This window comes from Equus caballus, chromosome 3 (assembly GCF_041296265.1).
Source record: "Equus caballus isolate H_3958 breed thoroughbred chromosome 3, TB-T2T, whole genome shotgun sequence".
Lineage (NCBI taxonomy): Eukaryota > Metazoa > Chordata > Mammalia > Perissodactyla > Equidae > Equus > Equus caballus.
This window is the reverse complement of record NC_091686.1, coordinates 118,229,037-118,251,004: the sequence shown is the minus strand read 5'-3', so window position 1 is coordinate 118,251,004 and position 21,968 is coordinate 118,229,037. Positions and strand designations below refer to the sequence as shown.

Sequence of the window (21,968 nt, the reverse complement as noted above, 5' to 3'; positions counted from 1 at the left end):
GGCTCACCAATCTGGGTTTCACCCCTTTTCTGTACTGTGGTCCTATTAGCGCTCTCTACTTCGGTAGCTGCTGCATATCTTTAAACAGACACTTTTTCTAACTGTTTCCTAAAGCAGAACTCTCATTGTATCCATATCTAAACTTCCCGTGTCCTTATCGTGAAGGATCCTCTCTTTCCATTTATTTACCATTCCACAAATATTTATTGAGTGTATACAGTGGTGGTCACTATTAGACACCAAGGCAACAGCACTGAAGGAAACGGATAAAATCCTTGCTGCCGAGTCGTTTGCATCCTGGGAAGGGAAGGTGTTGGAGGGGGCTGAACGGGAGCATGAAGAACGTGCACATCCTAGACGGTGACTCCTGCTCTGGAGAAAGACAGAGCGGAGGAGGAGGCGCCGGGATGCCGGGGGTGGGGAGATCTGCAATGACAGAGGTGGTCAGCGAGCCCTCACTGTGCTGACATCTGGGCAGTGTCCTGAGGGGGTGAGCGAAGTAGCCTCAGGGATGTCTCAGAGAAGACTGATCCAGGGAGAGAGAACAGCATGTGCAAACTCCCTGAGGCAGAGCATGACCGGTGTGTTGAAGGCCAGCATGTCTGCAGTGGGCTGAGCGAGGAAAGTGATGGAGAGAAGTCAGAGAGGGAACAGGGATGGAGACCACTTCGGGCCTGATAGGCGACGGCAGGTTTTTATTTCTTCTCACACATATTTATTTAACTTTTTTTTTATTGAGTTATTGATAGGTTACAATCTTGTGAAATTTCAGTTGTACATTAATGTTTGTCAGTCATGTTGTAGGTGCACCACTTCACCCTTTGTGCCCGCCCCCCACCCCACCTTTCCCCTGGTATCCACTAAACTGTTCTTAGTCCATAATTTTAAATTCCTCATGTGAGTGGAGTCATACACAGATTATCCTTCACTAGCTGGCTTATTTCACTTAACATAATTCCCTCAAGGGCCGTCCATGTTATTGCAAATGGAATGATTTTGTTCTGTTTTGCAGCTGAGTAGTATTCCATTGTATATATGGACCACATCTTCTTTATCCATTCGTCTGTTGATGGGTACTTAGGTTGCTTCCATGTCTTGGCTATTGTAAATAATGCTGCAATGAACATTGGGGTGCATGGGACTTTTGGGATTGCTGACTTCAAGCTCTTTGGATAAATACCCAGTAGTGGGATGGCTGGATCGTATGGTAGTTCTATTTTTAATTTTTTGAGGAATCTCCATACTGTTTTCCATAGTGGCTGCACCAGTTTGCATTCCCACCGGCAGTGTATGAGGGTTCCTTTTTCTCCGCAACCTCTCCAACATTTGTTGCTATTAGTTTTAGATATTTTTGTCATTCTAACGGGTGTAAGGTGATATCTTAGTGTAGTTTTGATTTGCATTTCCCTGAGGATCAGCGGTGATGAGCATCTTTTCATGTGCCTATTGGCCATCAGTATATCTTCTTTGGAGAAATGTCTGTTCACGTCTCCAGCCCACTTTTTGATTGGGTTGTTTGATGTTTTGTTGTTGGATTGTGAGAGTTCTTTATAAATTATGGATATTAAGCCTTTGTCAGATATATGACTTGCAACTATTTTTTCCCAGTTAGTGGGTTGTTTTTTTGTTTCAATCCTGTTTTCATTTGCCTTGAAGAAGCTCTTTAGTCTGACAAAGTCCCATTTGTATTTAACTTTTTTTTTAATGACTCCATTTAAACAAAAGTAAGGAACAATCATTGTACAGGAAAAACAGAGACGAGAAAAAGTCTTGGAAAGGGTGCAGGAATGCCTGAAGCACAGGGCGCCCTGACCCCCAGATCTCCCTCGTTCCTCTAAACCTCGCACTTTAGGAAAAGTGTGGCGGCAGGCATACCCGGCTCCACCTCGGCCCGCGACATCCAAACTCAGAGCTTGGGCAAGGTTCTCCACGAGGCTCCATCTGCTCACGTGCAAATGCAGCCAAGAGCTCTGACTCCAGGGGCTGCGCTATTGAAAGGAGCACACGCACACGGACACGCACAGCCACCCATCTCTATGGTACCCGAATATTGTCAGGTAGGCATCATTATCTCTACTTTACACAAGAGGAAACTGAAGCTCAGAGTGGTAGTGAGGTTTTCCTTAGGTCACCCAGCCAGTAAGTGGCAGGGCTAGGACCAGAATCCATTTCTTCTGAACATCTTACCCTCTCCTTGTCATGTTAAAATCTGATTCAAATCATAATAATAAATTAAAAATACTGTGTGTTTTTATTAGTTTCCTACGGCTGCTGCAACACATAACCACGAACTAGTGACTCAAAACAACGCAAATTTATTATCATACAGTTCTGCGAATCAGAGGTCCAAAATGGGACTTGCTGGGCTAAAGTCAAGGTGTTGGCAGGCTGTGATCCTTCTGGAAGCTCTAGGAGAGAATCCGTTTTCTTGCCTTTTCCAGCTTCTAGAGGCTGCCTGCATTCCTTGGCTCATGACCCCCTTCCATCTTCAATGCCAGCGATTGCATTACTCCAGTCTCTGCGTTCATCATCGCATCTCCTTCCCTGACTGACTCTCCTCCTCCCGCTTTCACTTATAAGGATCCCTGTGATCTCACTGGACCCACCTGGATAATCCAGGCTAATCTCCCCATCTTTAGATTCTTAATCACATCTACAAAGTCCCTTTGCCATGGAAACCAACATAGTTAGCTAACAGGGGTTAAGATGTGGACATCTGTAATGGCAGGAGGCAGAATACTGATGAATAAATAATTTGCTTGTGAGAGTAGCACACACCCCTGCTGGGAGCCTGCTGGGGGAAGTGGTTGGGTAAGTCTTGATACACGTGGGCTGACCCCACCAGACAGGAGGGTCAACGTTTCTGCCCCACATTTTATTTCTAAACTTCCTATTCTGTGATGTTGTTTAACGAGTGAACAATAAAGCTATGTGGCATGTGAGGTCCAGAAGTGTCAAGAATAGTCATGGTAACAGCTCTAAGGTGAGTATAAAAAGGAGTCAAAGCAGATTGTTAGAGCTGGTGGAAACCTCAGTAGAATCCAATTCTCCTTATTTTCTAGATGGCATTACTGAGGCCCAGAGAGGTAAAATGATGGTCCTGAGGTCACCTGGCAAGTCAGTGGTAGAACTTTAAGTCATATCCTTGGCCCTGATTTCATGTCCTTTCCACGCCATGTGCCTCTCTAAATGTTGCTACTTGAATTGGTCCAACAGAGAGCTCCTGATGCAGCAGGCGTGGACTTGTCTATTGGAGAGCTCCGGATGCAGCAGGCGTGGACTTGTCTACTGGAGAGCTCCGGATGCAGCAGGTGTGGACTTGTCTACTGGAGCTCCTGATGCAGCAGGCGTGGACTTGTCTATTGGAGAGCTCCGGATGCAGCAGGCGTGGACTTGTCTATTGGAGAGCTCCTGATGCAGCAGGCGTGGACTTGTCTATTGGAGAGCTCCAGATGCAGCAGGTGTGGACTTGTCTACTGGAGCTCCTGATGCAGCAGGCATGGACTTGCATCTTTGGGAGTGTGGGCAGCACTGGGAAGCCTTGGCAGGGACCTGTCCAACACAACCTTCCGCAAACACAAAACACCTCTGCACTCTTTTACTCTGACATTACAATCTTCATGGATTTTGCCTGCAACACCACGCTGCATCCTGTTTGTTCCAATGTAAAAATAATGTGTTTATTTGTTCACGCCTTCAGGAAGGTGTCCAGTATTTCTACTCTGGTTCCAAATACTTCATGAGAACCCGAGTTGAGCAGCACAGCCTTCTAAAAATCCTCCATGCTTATCATTTCGCTTTAAATTATTTATTACGAGCAGGGCAGCCAATTCATCTCATGACCAGCAATTTTCCCTTCTTCCTGACCAATTGCCTTAATCACCTTAAATGCCCTCAAATTCCTGCCTCTGCTTTAAGAGAGTTTGGTGAGAGTAAATGACATGAGCCTCCACATCTCGGCCCAACTCCATCTGGCCACATTCCAGAAGTCAGAAGGAGTCACTGTTTTTCCTCCCCTCCTTGTTCTTACTTTTTTTTTCTCTTTTTGAAAAGCTCATAGGACAAGGGGTCTAAAAGATGTTTGTCTTGAATATGTGGTTTTGTAGAAATGGCATCTCTGTTTGAATCCAGCTTATTTTTAATTAGGAAATTCAGAGAGCAACTAGTTATGTGTAATAAGTGTCACCTCCCCTAGAAGAGCTAAACAGTCAAAGCAACAGGCTAAACGGGTAAAATACAAAACTGCCGGAAAGAGAGACTCTCGGTGGCCTCTGTTAAGAAAGGACTTTCAAGGTCATATGCTCCAGTCTCACCCACTCTTTCTCCCCAGCAGGCAGGGTCTTTGAAACCATACCATCTTGGTCCAAAGCTGGATCCCCACCTTATTAGCTGAGAGTAAAAGAATAACCACAACAATAATAGTAATGGTACGACCTCTGGCATCGGGGGAAGGTCCTAAATGCCTGGAATGTATGACGTGCTTCAGACACAGTCTGTCAGGGAATTTTTACATACCCAACGGGGGGGGCTTCCAATTCAGGCCCTTTGCCAGATGGGGCAAGACAGTGAGGAAGACTGCTGCTATGTGCCCCCAATTTGTTCACTCTCCCTGAGTCCACATCCTTGGGGGGTTAGACTCCTCTGACACTCACTCTGCACCTGGCCATGGGACTTAATTTGGCCAATGGGACCCTAGCAAATGTGTCACAGGCAGAGACTTGACAAGAGTTTGCACGTTGGGACCTGCCCCTCTTCTTGCTCACTGGAACCCCAAGAATTCCACGTGAAGAAGCCCGGGTCACCCTCTCAGAGGCAGAGACCATGTGGAGCAGAGGTGAGCTGGCCCTGCTGGGACCTGCTGAGACCAACCCACCTGCCAACAACCAAACACGTGCAGGAGACCATCCAAAGGCATCCAGCCACTGACCAGCCTGCAGCCCACCACAGACATATGGGAGAGTCTGGTGGAGATGGATAGAGCTGGCCCAGATGAGAACCACCCACCAACCCACAGAACTGTAAGCTCGGCAAAATGGTTACTGCTTTAACCCATTATGTTTTGGGGTGTTTTTTTTTTTATGCAGCAAAACCTAACTGATACAGACAAGGTAATGAAATTAACCTGGGTAAGCAGCAGAACCCAGGCAGTCTGAATCCATAGCCCTCGGCTTTAACCACTTTACTGTCACACATCTCAGAGCCTCGCTGTTCTCGTATGTAAAATGACAACAAAATAACAGCCTTTCAGCGTCAGTAGGACATCAACGGAGATGAAACATATGCACATCATTGGTCAATTATAAAACACTACATGAACATCAGACATTATTCTCACCAATTAGCACTCTGTCTATAGGCACCTCCCTTCTGAATACCAAGACTGAGGAGTCATTTCATGCTGAGCTGGGTTATCACAAAGTCCTGAATTATTTCCCACCAGCACAGCGATGAAGTTGAGTGAGGTCTCTTCCTCCTTGACCTTTTTTTCGGGCCCCTCCCTCTCCCGCTCACCTCTCCCTTTGCCGTTCAGCTCACTCATAAAGCCTGGTGCCCTCAGCTTGTGAGAGATCCACAAGGAAGGGAATTAGCCTTTAACAAGCACGTACTGGGTTCCAGCAGCACTAGGCAGTTCATATTTTATAAACTTTACAGTTTGTATGTGGCTTCGCGGCAGCCTTGGCACAGCCCTTCAAAGTAGGTATTGTTATCTCCACTTCACAAATGGGGACACTCAGGCTCCCGGTCACCAAGTAACTCGTCAAAAGTCAGTAACTAGCAAACGGCAAAGCAGGGGTTCAAACCCGGGAATTTCTAACCCTAAAGCTTGTGACCTGTCCACAAATGCCTAAAACTAATACTTCACAGACTTGCGTATTTAGAAAGCAAGCAAGTTTGTTTTGATGATGTATTTTGAGTCTCTGACTCTCACATCCCACAGCCAGAATCTGGCCACATCTCACCACGTCCACTGCCGCCATCTTGTCCCAGCCACGGCCACCTCTCCGGGACAGCTGGTCCCCTGACTCCACTCCTGCCCTCGCCTTACACTCTCCTGTCTGCAGAAGCAGGAGGAATCCTACTGAAACACAAACCAGCACATGCCACGTTCCTCTCAACCCTCCCCTGGCTTCCCATCACACTCAGCACAAAGCCACAGTCCTCGTGAGGCCTATAAAATCTACCCGATGTGATCTGACGGGCCCCTCTTCAACCTCGTCTGCATCCACTCTCCTCCGGCTCACAAGCTCGAGCCACACTGGCGGCTCCTCACCCTTCCATGAACGTGCCAAGCACGCTTCTGCCTCAGGGCCATTGCACTCCTCTCTGCCAGGAACCCAATTCCTCTGGTACTCACTTCTTTCTCGCCCTCGGTTCATTCTGGTCTCTGCTCACACGTGTCCTCCTCCAAGCAGTCTGCCCTGACTGGCCTATCTAAAACGGCCCTCGCTGTCCTCTTGCCCTGCTTCATTTTCCTCCTGAGGCTTGGCTATGTATCTGTCCACCCACTAGAATGTAAGCTCAAGAGGTAGGGACTTGGGGGTTGTGTTCACCACTGTGTCCCCAGTGTGCATAATACCAGGCACAGCAGGTGCTCCATAAATGCTTGGCGAATAAATGAAAGAACGAACGAGTCAGAGGCCTACACAAGAAACATAACCCTTATGAAAACCCCCTGGAAACCACAGATAACCTTGGAATGTGAATTTTATAGTGAAGACCATGCAGGTCTTTGGAGCTGACTTGGGTCTTTCCCAGTCACTCTTCCTCAGTTAGGAGCCAGAGCATCACGAGTGGTCATCCCATGGGATGGCCCCACTTGATGCAGGGGTCCTGCATCCTTGGTCTTGGCCAACTCAATACCAGTAGGGGCCCAGTCACATGACAACTCCTAACACTCCTCACATTTTGAAACACCCCCAGGACTGTGTTACTGCCCCCTCCCACCACAGGAAGTCTCACCTCCATCCACGCCCATGATGAAGCGACCCACGATGAGCATTTCAAAGGTGCCTGCCTGGAGGGAACAGGCCATGAGCAATGCAGCGGAAATCGCAAACCCATTGTTGACCAGCAAAGTGTACTTCCTGGAAGAAAAGGAGAGGCTTGATGAGGACACCACACCACGAGGCTGTCACGGGCCTGTCCGTCCCAGGAGCAGGGGTCAGGCCCTTCAGAAGGGTCAGCAGAGCAAGATACAAGCACAGTGCAAAGAGCACTGGCCTAAGGGTCAGGAGCAGGGTCCAGACCCCCACTGTCCCCCCACTGTCACATTTGGCTATGTGACCCTGAGGAAGGCACTTCCTTCTGGGTTTACCACTGGGGTTGATTAGGTCACCTCCAAAGGTACTGTCAGCCCTGACAGTCTATGAATTCCCTGTTGCAGTATTTTATTTCATTGATTGTAACACTTTCATTTAAAATTTCTGAAGTTAAGATGTGTCTTACAATCCATGAGTCAGGGTCCAGGCAGGAAAATGGAAACCACTCTGGTTATTTTAACAGAGAGAATTTAACATAGGGAATTGGTTAAGCAGGTATGGGAGGAGTGAGATGTCTAAAAGGGGGACCTCTGAAGAGGGAGTGCTGCCAGTATGGTGCTAAAACCTCGGGGCCTCGGAAGGGAGACCCCAAGAGCTGGCTCAGGACTTCCAGGGTGGGCACTGGCTCCCTAGGATTGTTCCCTCCAGGGCACCAGGAGTCTAGTTCTGAGGAGTGGACACAAGCTGGGAACTGGAATCAACTGCCAAAGTCACCGCTGGGACTGGGAGGGAATTCAGGCAAAACAAGAGGTCCAAACTCCTTGTCCCTCTTCCCCCAGTCCCCCCTAGTGGCAAAGGGCAGATGAAGTGTGCAGGTTCCAGCCCCTGCCTCACAGGGCAGAGCACAGACGGGGAATTGTGGAGCTGAGAGACAACAGCTTGGTGACCAGCACAGCATCCTAGGACTTGAGTGGGCAAGGGTTTTTCTTTCCTTCTTTCTCAGTGGTTCACATCACAAAGCTTCTTACACCCAGTGGCATCTTTGATTTGATGAACGACAGCACTGAGTGTGAGGCTGAACTGACCCCCTCAATCAAGGTCCGCCGATTCCTATGGCAGTAATTACTCTGAATTACTCTGTGCCAGGACTACTCTCACTGTTTATGAACAAATCCCTAGGACCTCATGGTTGAGAAGCAGGCCTTGCTCAGGGGCCTGGGGGCCTGCGCTCCCACACCAGCTCTATCTTCCATAAGCCAGATGACTGGTACTTTCTCGCTCTGTGTTTTCCTTCCCCCATCTGCCAAATGATCATGACAACTCACATTTATGGAACTCCTGCCATATGACAGATGCCACTCTGAGTACTTGACATGAGTAGCTCATTTACTGCTCAAAATGACCCCATGAGGTGGGTATTACCATTATCCTTGTTTCATAGATAAGTTAACCAGGACACAGACAAATTAGAAGCTTGTTTTAGGTCATACAACCAGTGAGTCCAGGAGCTGAGGAAACATCTCAGCCTCTTGCTGGGTAAGTTTTTCCCTAAAGACTCAATGAGTTAACAGATCTTAAATTGTTTTATAAATGGAAAGGAGCTATGGATTTGAAAGGGGACTTTGTTATTACTTTTAGGAGTTAGATTTCCTAACTTCCAGGCCAGAGCTCTTCCGACTATTTCTGCCTGATCTCAAGATTCCCGTTAAATTTTTTTCCCTGTCCTACATCTTCTTGGAGAATCTCCAAGTTAATGACTGTTGCAGCTCAATGATGATGGTACAAAGACTGCCCAGTGCAACATCTCCTGTAACAGCAAACGACTGAAACAACCCTAGCACCCTTTAACAAGGAACTATTAAATAAATTATGATACACCTATATAGTGGTACATTATGCAGACATGAAAACAGACGTAGCTTTCTATATTCTGATACAGAAAGATCTCCCAGATATACTGGTAAGTGCAAAGAACAAGGTAGAGAACTTTGTGTAGCATATACAACAATTTGTGTGATAAAGAAATATATGTGTGTGTGTTTGTGTGCAGAGATCGGCACAAACCTTGGAAATGATACACAAAACGCTGATAACACTGCTTGCCTCCAGGAAGGGATCTGACCGGCCAGAGGACAGAAATGAAAAGGAAACTTCTGACTTTACATTCATTTGGTCCTTCCCGAAGTTAAGCTACATGACTGTATTAATTCTTAAAAAAAAATCCCACCTTCCAAAAAATAATTTAAATGAACGTCTTGATGGGAAAAAAATAATGATTTAGCAGAGACTTAAAACAAAAATTCCAATGTGGGCTAACTTCCCTTATTCCGAGGCAGACTCCAGATTCCGCAGATTCTCACAGACTCAGATTCAATAAAGATGAGCCTGAAGGTACTAATCTCTGTTATTGGTGGAACCTCAAAGTATGAAGACCATACCCTGCTCCCTGATGGCCTTTTCCCGTGGTCCTCTGAGCAACTGACGGGTCAGTCTTACGAGAAAGCAGGGCAATGGTGGGAAGGAGTGGTGGGGAGACCCAGACCTCACTGAGGAGCTTTCACTCGCATATCCACCAGGAAATATTTAGGGAGTGCTAGACAGCAGGTAGACCACCAGGAATATGAGCCATCTCTGTCTTCACCCTCATGGGCTTTACAATCTAGTTAGGGACACTGACGTCAAATAAATCGTCACACAAAAGTCATTTAGCATTTAGCACAATTTGTGGCTTCTAGAAGTAAAGATGTAGAGGCTATAAGAGCGTATAACTGGGCACTGTGCCTGTCATTTGCCTATCGGTCCTCTGATCCCTTCTCCTTTCTCTGCCCTGCTGTTTCGAAGGAAACTACACTTCCCAGCCTTCCCTGTTTCCAGCTTCCTGGTAGGACTGGCCAATGAGAGGCTTGATGTTAGTCTTGAGGGAGGGGAAGGGAGAAGCAGAGTATTTCCCTCCCTCTCCCTGTGCTCCTGTTGCAGGTGTGTCTCCTCCACTGCCACAGCCTTCTCTCTGTAGTCCCAGCAACCTGCCCCCCTGTACCGTGTGGCCCTGGCTTTTGGACCCCAGTAACGCCACCTCTCCCTTTTGACCTTCCATCCCACAGGTTGTAGCAGCTTGTCTGTAAAGCTGCCTTCTCACGACAAGCCAAAATATTCTCCCTGTAGCTCCATCTATAGGTCCCAGTTCTACCTCTCACTGACAAATCCCTGTTGGTGTAGAGTCCGGTATAAGAGGAGTTTGTGGAGAGGCTGTAGGTGGGGTGAGGCGGGAGAGGAATCCTGTGGCCAGATTCGTAGGGTTGTTGGATGTTGGACAAAACAATATATTCTATAATTGTAGACAGTGAGCAACAAAAAGCTTGGTTAGAAGTCAGGCCTCAAGTCCTATTCGTATACACTTTCTCCACTTCCTTACTACCGTTAAACTGGACATTGGATGCTAGGATGATATTAATGATAATCATAAAAATTGCAGTACTCAGTGGTTCTCAGCCTGGTTGCTCATCAGATTCACCAACAGCTCATAAAACTAGAGATTCTTGGGTCCATCCCTAGAGAATCCCAATCCTTGGTGCAGACTCGGTGAGAGCCCTTTGGTACAGCACTAGAAAGAGCACGGCTTTTACAGAAATTACCTCCTTTCATCTTTAATACCCGTAGCTGCCAGTGTTCGTGAAGTTGTCATTTCACAGAGGAGGAGGCAGACGCTCTTACCAGGTGAGGACCACCTCATCTCCCACCACTAAATTCACCCGCCTCCCTGTGTTTGGGTGAAGTTGCCCCAATGTAAGGCGCATCAATGAGGTCCCTGCTTGGACAGCCCAGCCACACGCTAACGGAACAACTGTGGGCAGGTTTCTTATGCTCTCTGAGCCTTGGTCAACTCTACCTGTAAAGTGGCTATAATAACGTCTATCTTGTAAGACTCCTGTGAGAATCAAATGATTTACATAAAGTGCTTAGAATGGCACCTGGAATTGATTTGGATCCCCAGGAAATTAAAAAAGAAATAAAATTACACCCATGGTGATAGCGAACATTCACTGAGGGCTCACTCTGTGCCGGCACGGTTCGAAGTGCTTTATACTCACTGGACACCCTATGAGTTAGGTTAGCTCATTACCTTATTTCCTCCAGGAGACAACAGATGTAGACGTTAAGTTCGTGGCCAAGGTCACATGCTATTTAATGGGAGACCTAGCATTCCAGTAACCACAATACTAAGCTACCTGCAATGGTGGCCACCATGTTCACTCATAGCCATTCATTCTCTCCATAATCATTCATTCATTCATTCAACCGACATTCCTTCACTCAACATATGTTTGAGTGTGGACTGGATGCTGAACAGCATTCTAGGTTCTGGCATACAGCCATGAGCATGACAAAGTCCCTGCTCCTCTGCTCTTCTCAATAAACAAGGAAAAAGAAAACATCTGTAGTATGTCAGATGGCGACAGATGCTGTAGAGGAAACTGAAGCAGGGAATGGGGTGTAATTTTACACACAGTGGCCGGAGAGGGCCTCCCTGAGAAGGTGACACAGACTTGAATGACAGTAGATGAGCCATATGGATATCGGGGAGCAGCGATCCTGGCAGAGAGGTACATAGAGCCAGACATGGCCTATTCCACCAACACCAGTGAGGCCAGAGTGGCTGGAGGCACTGGAGGGCCAGAGAGCAAGCAGCAGAAGGTGAAGGTGGGGGGAAGAGGCAGGGGAGCTCGCAGAGGATCTTGTATGCCACCATGGCAACCGGGTTTCTACCCTGAGATGGGCAGCCGCTGGAATATTCCAAGGAGGGGAAAGGCATGGCCTGACTTATATTTTAACAAGTCCACTCAGTCCTCTGTGTTGACCACGGACTGTAGGGGTAAGTGTGGAAACAAGGAGACTGACTGGGAAGCTACTGCAAGAGCTCAGGTAAGTGCCGATAGAGCTGTGGACCCGGATGGTAGCAGTGGAGGTGGTGAGATGTGGTCAGATCCCAGTGTGTTTTGAAGCCATTTGATGGGATCCGTTGAGGGAGTGGACTGAGGTGGAGAGAATGAGAGGAGCCAAGGACGTGGCCAAGGGCTCCTGTCTGAGCTCCGGCACTGAACCCAACGGTGTATTCTGTGCTCTGCAGGGAACGTTAAAATCGCATTCAAGCCTGACTTGAAACATTGGCAACCAGGGCTGCACACCCTCCACGCAAGTTCATCATATTAATATATTCCTTCCCAAAATAACCTCCAGCCTGACAACAACCCAGTGAGGATGGAAACCTTATTTGCAAATAATTCGCAAAGCTGACTCACTAGGGTTGAGAGACGGGGTTTAATCATTGTCTCTGCTTTTTCCCAGGGATGAACATGGCAACAGAAACAAGGGGGATCAGCGCCATGGTTTCTGAGAGCAGAGCTCCAGCACCCCCTTGGAAATCCACCAGGGACACTGGATTCCTTGTTCTGAGCTTTTCCAGTGGTGTAGTATCTTCCCTGTGCAACCCAGAAGATCATAGGCTCTCGGCAGAAGGGGCCAAACGCGGGGAAGAGGGATAGGGTGATGAGGACAGCGGAGACCATGTCCTTTGAGAAATGGTCAAAGGCACTGGGGACATTTAGCCTGGACAAGAGAAGGCTCAGGGAAAGGGTGAGAGCTGCCTGCGACTATTTTATGCTTTAATGTGATACACAGGACCAGGATCAATTAGTGGAAGATACGGGGAATACTACCCAGTTTGGATTTACAAAGTACTTTTCGTTGAGGCCTAGTAAAATGGGGAAGCTCTGGAAATACGGCTGCCACCACACATCCTTCCAGCAATTCTTTAGACCGACCAAGTCTATAAACCAAGATGGTACATTGCTTCTATCATCTGTCACCTTCCTTGTGTCCATCCATTTCTGCTTATCCAGCGTGAATTCCTTGTCCATCATTTTAAACATTCGAACACCCTCAATTCCTGGACTAAACCGCCTTCATTATATGTGCCTGGCAGAACCCCAACCCTGATTAGATCCTGGCTTGTCTTGCGCATGCACCACTCAGCTCAGCTTGGCTGGAGAAAAACACACCACTGTGTTGATTGGTCTCACTTGAAATTCATGACCACCAATCTCAAGGGGTCTTTAGGGCTCCCTAGCAACCATTCTATAGTTTCCTGGTTTGTTCAGTCTCCGGCTCTCCTCAAGGACTATTTCATACATCTTCTCTCTCTTCAAATCCCTTTGTCCTCTTTCTCAGCTGATGGCCTTGCTTTCTACTCCACCGAGAAAGCAGAAGCAATCAGAAGAGATCCTTCCAGTCTGAAGATACGTGTTCCCTCCACATGTGTCAATTTGCCTCCACTCTGCCTTCCCTCTTGCTCCTACGGACAGACTTTCCCCACTCCTAGCTGAGGCCCATCCCTCCCATTACCTACTTGTTCCCCACACTCTCACCTGCTCAAGGACATTGCTTCAGCAAGTTTCACCTCTTGCTCCTGACTGTCAGTTTTTCCCTCTCTGGTGGAACATCTCATTAACATGCTGGTGTAGCTCCCATCTTAAAAGAAAACAAAAAAATTCTCCTGATCCTACACCTGCCACGCCATTATCTCTGCTCGCCTTTAGAGTAAAACTCCTCAGAAATAGCCATCTACACTCATTGTCTCCAGTTTTTCTCTCCTTCTCTTAAACACACTCCAATGATTGTCTCCCCTACTGTGCCCTTGAAATGGCTCTTGTCCAGGAAACCAGAGACTTCCATGTTGCTAAACCCACCAACCAGAGCTCAGCCCTTGTCTTCATTTCTCAGCAGTGTTGGCCATGGTTGATCACCACCTCCTTCTTTCACTCACCTTCCAGATCTCACTCAATGGTGGATCTGCTCCAACCATGTTGGCTGATCCTTAGCATCTTCCCAACCCTCTGGTTATTGGAGGGCTCCCTCTCCCCTGAGCTCTAGACCCATAAAGCTAACTGCCTACTCGACATCTCCACTAGGAGGCCTAACAGACAGTTCAAACCTAATATACCTAAAGCCGAGCTCCTAATATGCCCCTCCTCCTTCCCTGAGAACCCTGTTCTTCCCAAGGGCTTCCCTACCTCAAAATACAATACGATCCATGGGTTGCTCAGGCCCCAAATTTCTCTCTCTCACTTCCCACATAATCCATCAGTAAGGCCTGTTTTTTTTACTTCCAAAACATGTCCAGAATTCAAACAAATTCTCACTACTTCTCGCTGTGTCTTGTAACACACCTGGTGCAAACCATGTCATCTCTGGGTTATTGCTAGATGTTCCTAAGCAGCCTCCCCGGCTCCACGGATAACAGCAAGCCTTTCTAACGTAAGTCAGATCTGTTCTTAACACTCCAGTAACCTTCCATCTTGCTCAGAGTCAAAGCAAAAATCCCAACCCTGCCCACCAGGTCCTCAGGATCTGACCCCAGTGATCTCTACCTCACTCTGATTTCACTTTCTACCCATTGACTCAGCCCCAACCACACTGACTTCTGTCTTATCTTCTAAGAAGTTGAGTCCGTTCCTCCCCCAGGACCTTTGCACTTGCTCTTCCCTCTGCCTGGAGAGCTGTTACCCCAGGGACTTCATCAACTTTGCTCACTCCTGAGTCCTTGGCATATAGCAAGTGCTTGATCAGGTGTCCTAGCTGGTATCTCTCTGCCTCTCAGATCTCTGTTCCCATCCCCTAATCTGTGTGTATGGCTGATGGAGGCTCCTAGCTGAACCTTCTCCAGAAGACTGCCCTCCCTAGAAGACAGGTCCGCCTCCACCAGGGCAGCCTGAAGCCAATAACTGACGAGTGGTAGGAGGCCGGTGCAGACCCCTGCCTCAGACAGGATAGCTCTGTGGTGGGATTCATGCTTCAGACTCCCCGTGGACCAGCCAAGGGCAGCCTGGACCTGAGAGCACCACGTGGGGTGGCTCTTTCCCCTTTTCTCTCTTCTTCCCTCACCTTAAAGGGGACGCTTGAAGAGCCGTCCCTCAACAACACACGCATATCCCAAGCCTGGTCTCAGGCTCTGCTTCTGGGGGACCCCACTTCCTAAGACCACTCCAGCCTGAAAGAAGAGAGGGTCAGCAACCAGCGTATGCGTTCTACTGTGGACTGAACTGTGTCCCCAGATTCATATGTTGAAGCCCTAGCCCAGTGTGGCTGTATTTGGAGATAGGGCATTTAAGGAGGTGATAAAGGGTAAATGATGGCATAAGGGTGGGGCCCTAATCCAATAGGACTCGTGTCCTTACGAGAAGAAGGAGGGACACCAGGAGTGTCTTCATAGAGAGAAGCCGTGTGAGGACACAGGGAGAAGATGGCCATCTGCCAGCCAAGGAGAGAGGCCTCAGGAGCAACCAACCCTACTGACACCTTGATCTTGGTCTTCCAGCCTCCAGAACTGTAAGAGAAGAAATTTCTGCTGTTCAAGCCACCCAGTCTGTAGGAACTTTGTTATGGCGGCCCCAGCTGCCTAATACACGCTTGCCACATGCACTGTGGGCTCCTCCAGCAGACATCTAGAGAACTAACATTCTTTCCTACTTTAAAATAAAGACACATTTTAAAAGACTGAACTAGAAAAAGATGAGGAGAAAAATAATACTTTCGAGAACCTGCTATTTGACTGGCATGATGTACAGGACACTGGTTGTTGGTGCTTGTTCAATATCCATCCCCCTTCTAATGAGGGTCCCTCGAACCTCCTCCAAGAAACACTCCTGCCCTCACTCACAGTGTGGGGGCTGGGGGTGGTCACGTCTGCCCCCACCGTGGCTCCAGGAATGGCACATGGTACCGTAATGTGAAAGTGCATTAGGATGTTCCTTATCAGGATTTCTCAGCTTTGGCACTATTAACACTTGGGGCCGGAACATTTTTTTGTTGTGGGAGGCTGTCCTGTGCATTGTAGGATGTTTAAACACATCCTTCGCCTCTACTAGATACCAGTAGTACCCTTTGTTGGGACAACCAGAAATGTCTCCAGATATTGTCAAATGTCCCCTGATGGGGCAAAACTGGCCCTGGCTGAGAAGCCCTGAGGGCATGCAACCTCACTCAAGAAAATGAGATCGAGGCCTGGGACTTGAACTAGAACCAATGGAAGAAGAAGTTCACGCTGGGGATGCTGAGCAAGAACAATGTCATCGTGAGCTGCTGGGGCCATCTTGCTCCCACATGGGGAGATGCCCTGAGCATGACGCCAACACAGAGCAAGGCAGAGCCGAGAGACGGAGAAGACAGATTGCATTACAATATCATACAAGCTATTGGATTCAACTGAGTTATATTTTAGTTATGTGAGCCAATTAATTCCCTTTTGGGCCTAAGCCAGTTTGATTCGGATTCCCGTCACAGGCATTCAAAGAGCCTTCCAAGTGACAGGAGACATTCTGTAAATATTCCCTCATTCAACCCCGTAGCTGCTTCTCAGGTGGGTTTGCTTATCTGAGCTTTACGGATTCAAAAATGAAGGCCCGTGCCAGCTGCCTCTTCCTGGATCTCTACTTCCCATCCACAGCGCTTCCCGCAGTCATAATGACTCGCGGGATGAATCGTTCAGGGCCTGCCCGCCTGCCAGAGCATCAGCCCTGGGCAGCAGGCGTTGCGCTCTTGTTTGTCACTGGCGGCCAAGCGCCAAAAACAGCGCCTGGCTCCGGGGAGGTGCTTGAAAATGTTTGCTGAATGGCTGGACATGGTTACATGGTTTGGCCTAGAATCTGACCCAGGATCTCATTTCAAAGCCCATGTGAGTGTCCCTCCCTGTAGTTTCTTACATAATTTCTCTGCTTTGCCCCAAAGGGAAGAACTAGATCCAATGGGAGGTGTAAAGAGGCCAATTTCAGTGAAATTTAAATGACAAATTCATAATTGGCTCTGCCAAGCAATGGAATGAGCCAGCTCAGGAAGAGCTAGTGATGACGGTGATGGGGATGACGACGATGATGCTCGTGAACTGAAGTTGGGTGCTGACTCTGAGTCAGTCTCTGAGATGAGCACTTTATATTCACCATCTCAGTTAATCTTCATGACAACCCTCAGACATGGCCACTACTTTACCCGCATTTTACTGTGAACTAGGTGAAGCTCAGAGAGCTCGTGTAACTCACACATGGCCCCATGAATGGCGAGCATCAGAATCCAGAGTCAAAGTTGGGCCTGCAGCCAGCGTCCATGCACCAACATAGTCACCGTCCTGTCTCATGAGGGTTCTGTCACTAGAGGCATGTAAGCAGATGATAGGTGACCCCAAACGAGGGGTGGGGATTCAACCAGAATTCTCTATGGCCAGAATTCTGCAAGCCAGAGACTCTAGGAGACGAAGAACCTACATCCCTGAGACCAGATAATGGGGGTGGCTCATCTCCAGAGAAGGTTGCTGGCCCCTTCTGCTCCCCTGTCCTCACCCCTCTCCCAGATCACAGAGGAGTCCAACATGTCCCAGCCAGGATCAGCCCCACAGCTAGATGTGCCAGTGACCAGGCCCATCTGACTCCGAGGACTGTCTGCTCTACCCAAACTTTCCTTCCAGTCACACGTTTGAGCCCCTTGCATTGGACCCCAGCCCAGCCTCACACATTGAGCCCAGCCTCCATTTCCCCCTGAAAAGCCGCCATGGGAGATGAACAACGAGACCCCAGGAAGCAATTGCCATCACACCATGCGATGGGAAGAGCGCAGGCTTGTGGTCAAACAGTCCTGGGTCTGAAATTCAGGTCAACTGCATTCTTTGCAGCCTTGGGCAAGTTGCTGGGCCTCTCAAGGCCTCAGATTCATCATTTGTTAAACAGGGACAATGATACCAACGAGAGTTGCAACTAGTAAATGATACATCATATGTCAAGCAGGGTATGTAGCCCAAGGTGAATAAACGGTAGCCTTCTTTAATTTTTGCTCCTTTTCCTCCCAACAGAGTTACTACTATTCAAGCTGAGACTTCACCCCAATTCAACTTTTACTCCAATAATGATGAAAAAAGGAATTGGCCACTGCTTGGGGCATAAGCACCACACCTTTTGGTCTAATCTCTCTCGTCCTAGGACTACTCGAAAATTCAGTATGTTTCAATGCATTTTCTCTTTTGCTTTCCTTTTGCTATTTTTTTTTCCAAAGATTTTATTTTTTTTGCCTTTTTCTCCCCAAAGCCCCCCGGTACATAGTTGTATATTCTTCATTGTGGGTCCTTCTAGTTGTGGCATGTGGGACGCTGCCTCAGCGTGGTTTGATGAGCAGTGCCATGTCCGCGCCCAGGATTCGAACCAATGAAACACTGGGCCGCCTGCAGCGGAGCACGCGAACTTAACCACTCGGCCACAGGGCCAGCCCCTTTCATTTTGCTTTTTTGCTGCCATGTTGTTGAGGGTAGTAAAGCCACTTTTATTGCCTTCATTTCACACGTGAGAAAAGCGCTGGCTGAGAGGTGAGGTGACAAAGTCCCAAGGCCCAAAGCGCTTGCTGGGCCATGGCATCCTGACCCCGATTCCAGCGCGCCTCTCCCCCTACCACGTGCTGGGGTTCAGAGCCTTCTGATAGGGCAGCCTTGGGTACAGGTGCCATGGCCAATGTAAGGCAGGTACACCTCACAGGCCACAGAACCTAAGGCCAGGGTGACTCCCTCTAACTGCAGAGCCCGGATTGGGCCAGAGGGTGAGCAACAATGCCTCAGAGACCCTGGCCAGTGGTGCCAAGCTGGGGCAGCCAGATACTTCCTGTTGTCAAACGGTCATGGCTTTTACAGCTCCGCTGCCAGCAGGGCCCTGACTAGATCTAACTAACTAGTGGAAAGATCATGGGGCTTCGGCTGACACGTGTTGGTTCCAACCCGAGCTCAGGCACCGTGTGAGCTGGCTGAGTTTGGCAGATGCCCTAACCTCTCTCAACTCCCATTCTCCATCTGTAGACCCCACAGAGTAGAGAGAATTAAACAAGAGAGTGTCTGTGAGTGCCTGGAGCATGGGGGACCTTAGAAAAGGGCAGCTTTCACAGCATTATGCAATAGATGTGCTTCCCTGGTACTGAGTTCCCATTAGGCGCCGCCCTGGAAGTGGCCTTGGGGATAAGGAAAATATCACCACCTCGCCTACCTCACTGGGGTACCACAGACCCTCGTGAATACCACATGGATGTTTTCAGGATGGCTTCCTGCCCCAGCCTTCAGAAAGCCTGCTCTGAAACACCATCAGTTCTAATTTGCTCCTTGTTTGGGATGTGAGGCCAGCTGTAAAGAAATCGGTAGCACCTTTCTTAACAGTGTGTCTGTAGCCCCAAGGTCTGGGGGGATTTCCTAGGGTCTGTTGAATCTCCTGTCCAATTCAAGTCAGTGCAATATGGAGATCTGTTGAACACCCACTATGTATGGAAGTCAAGGTGATGAGGAGGATGGTAAATAATATGGTAAATAATAATAGCTTTTATTTATTGAGCTAGTGCTAATGGGCCATACTCCTTCCTTCATTTTCTCTAGCCTTTAGAACGTTCCTGGCAAGGTAGGAAGAATTGTCTCCATTTTACAGATGAGGAAACTGAAGTTCAAGTACATTAAGTGACTTGGCCAAGGGCACACAGCTAGGAGGGAAAGACTCATGATTCAAGTTCAGACATGAATGCCACAGAGACTCTGCTTTTTCCACTAAAACCTCAGTATCTCCCAGAGGTTATGAGCAAGGATATAAAGAAAACATTTGGGGGAACTTATTGATAAATCAATCTGATCTGAGATGAGTCTATGCCAAAAATAAGCAAGGAATGAACCTCACGAGGTAAAGTGGATCTGATTGGAGAGAAAACAAATGGGAAATTTCAACACAAAGTTTTTGATACTCACTGCAGCCATATTTGTAATGTAAGAGACTGGAAATAACCTAAATGTCTATCAAAAGGGAAATGGTTAAATAAATTATCATCCAGTCATATAATGGAAGACTGTCGAAGCACCTGATTTTTTAAAGAGCAGAGCCCTATGTATTTACATGGAACAATCTCTAAGACACGGTGCTGACTGCTCCACTTGCCCCTACACTCAGATCCACCTCCTCCCTCCCTCCCCTGCTCCATGCCCAGGGACCTGGACCTCCTGGACTGCTTCAGTAAGGCTCCTGGTTTTTCTGGCTTCCACGTGGGTTTGACCAATGAGAGGAGCCAGCAGCAGATTGGGAGTGGGAAGAGAGAGAAGCTAGGGTGTTTCCTCCATGTTCCTTGCCTGTTTGGAATATAGGGTTCCGACGTAGCCCTTTCCCTCTGCAACCTCAGCTCCTGCTCATCAGCCCACCGTCCACGGCTTCACTTTGCCTTGACCTCTAGTGCCCCATTTCCTCCCCTTGCCCTTCTGGCATTAAAATGTCTCCAGTTGAACCATCTGGATGGAATTCTGTTGCCTGCTGGGATCCTGACTATGATACAGACATATTATGAACATTATGGAGGAGGTCCCCACACAGAGTTGGCCCCCACTGACCTTCCAAGAACTCTTCCAATCAGCTTCACTATTAACGTCCCCACGAGTCCACCAATGGCGAATATGGACACGGTCACAGACCAGAGCAGAGTCAGAGTGTCCGGGTCTGTCGGATGGCCATGCCTTCTCTCCCACGACTCATTGTAAAAGGCCTTGATGTACTGAAAACAAACAACAAACCATGTTAGTCCTTCTGTTCCATTCTGCGGCGTGAAGCCAGCCAGCAGAGAAACAAAATAGTTTTTATAGAGCACTTTCTTCATGCCAGGCACTTCGCTAAGTTCCATCTGAGCTTTATGTCATTGAACGCTTCTAACAAATTTTGTGGATGGGGGCCATTTTTACCTCATTTTGCAGTTAGGGAAACTGAAGCTCTGAGAGACAAAGTGACTTGCTCAGTGAAGTGGCAAAACTGGGAGACTGTTTAAGCACTTGATTTTCTAAAAAGCAGAGCCATATGTATTTATGTGGAACAAACTCAGATCCAACTCCGAACATGGGATAACCATTATAGCCAGTCTTCTCCAACTTTGGTGCACAGCAGTCACCTAGGAAATGTGTTAAAAATGCACACACCAAACGTAAGAGAAAATATTTGCCATCTTGGGTAGACAAAGATACAATACACACACACAAAAACCCACTAACCATAAAAGAATAATAAAGAAACACGCACAAAAAGAATAAGAACAACATTTGGATTTCATCAAAATTAAAGTGTTCTGCTCTTCAGAAGACACCATCAAAAAATGAAAAGACAAGCCACAGACTGCACTAACATATTTGCAACACATATAACTACAAAGGACTTGTACGCACAATATATAAAGAACTCCTCAATAAGAAGAAGATAAACAACCCAATTAAAAATGAACGAAAGACTTGAACAGACTCCAAAGAAAATTCACATGATCAGTAAGCTAATGACATGATGTTCAACATCGTTAGTCAACAGGGAAACACAAATTAAAACCACAATGAGATACCCACTTCACACTCGCCAGATCTCCACTGCTGTCAATTCTGATTCAGGGGGTTTGAGATGGGGACAAGGCGATTCTGATGTGCACCAAAGACTGAGGTCATGGCACTAAGCTCCCCAAGAGAATTCCATCCCCAAGATGCTCAGTTATCCACCGCCCCCAATATGGGCCCACAGATCTCTCCATAGCCAGCATAGGACGTTGCAGAAGAATCATAAGTTCAGGTCGCACAGATTTGGGCTTGAATCTCAGCATCGTGATTTGCTAATGATTTAAGCCAGCTGAACCTTGGCTTCCTCATCTGCAAAATGGGAATGATGACACTGACACTGCATGATGTTGTGAGAGTCAAACAGGAGCTTGGAGCGGTGCCCAGCACTTGGGTAGAGCTCACACAATCCCCAGGAGGCTAAAATTAACACATCTGCTAAGGTTAAGTAGTGATCGATCGGCAGGTTAATGGGGGGAGTTGAATTTGTCCAGCCATCTTGGAAAACAGTTTGGCATCATCTAGTAAAGTTGACGATGTCCCTAACCTAGGACCCAGAAACTTCCATTTCTAAAAAATTCCTC

The 21,968-nt window shown here is 47.8% G+C and overlaps 1 protein-coding gene across 14 annotated transcripts in view; it reads right to left on the bottom strand.

The window, feature by feature from the left end:
- SLC2A9 (solute carrier family 2 member 9) overlaps nt 1–21,968 on the bottom strand; it is a 225,401-nt gene that overhangs the window by 144,413 nt on the left and 59,020 nt on the right. For all 14 annotated transcript variants that reach the window (XR_011437222.1, XR_011437223.1, XR_011437224.1 and 11 more), the window contains 2 exons: nt 20,413–20,573; nt 6,961–7,085 (listed from right to left, as the gene is read on the bottom strand). Coding sequence is in view for 10 of the 14 variants with exons in the window: in XM_023638351.2 (XP_023494119.1) it covers nt 6,961–7,085; nt 20,413–20,573 (286 nt within the window). In the remaining 4 variants the exon portion in view is untranslated. The remainder of the gene's footprint in view (nt 1–6,960; nt 7,086–20,412; nt 20,574–21,968) is intronic.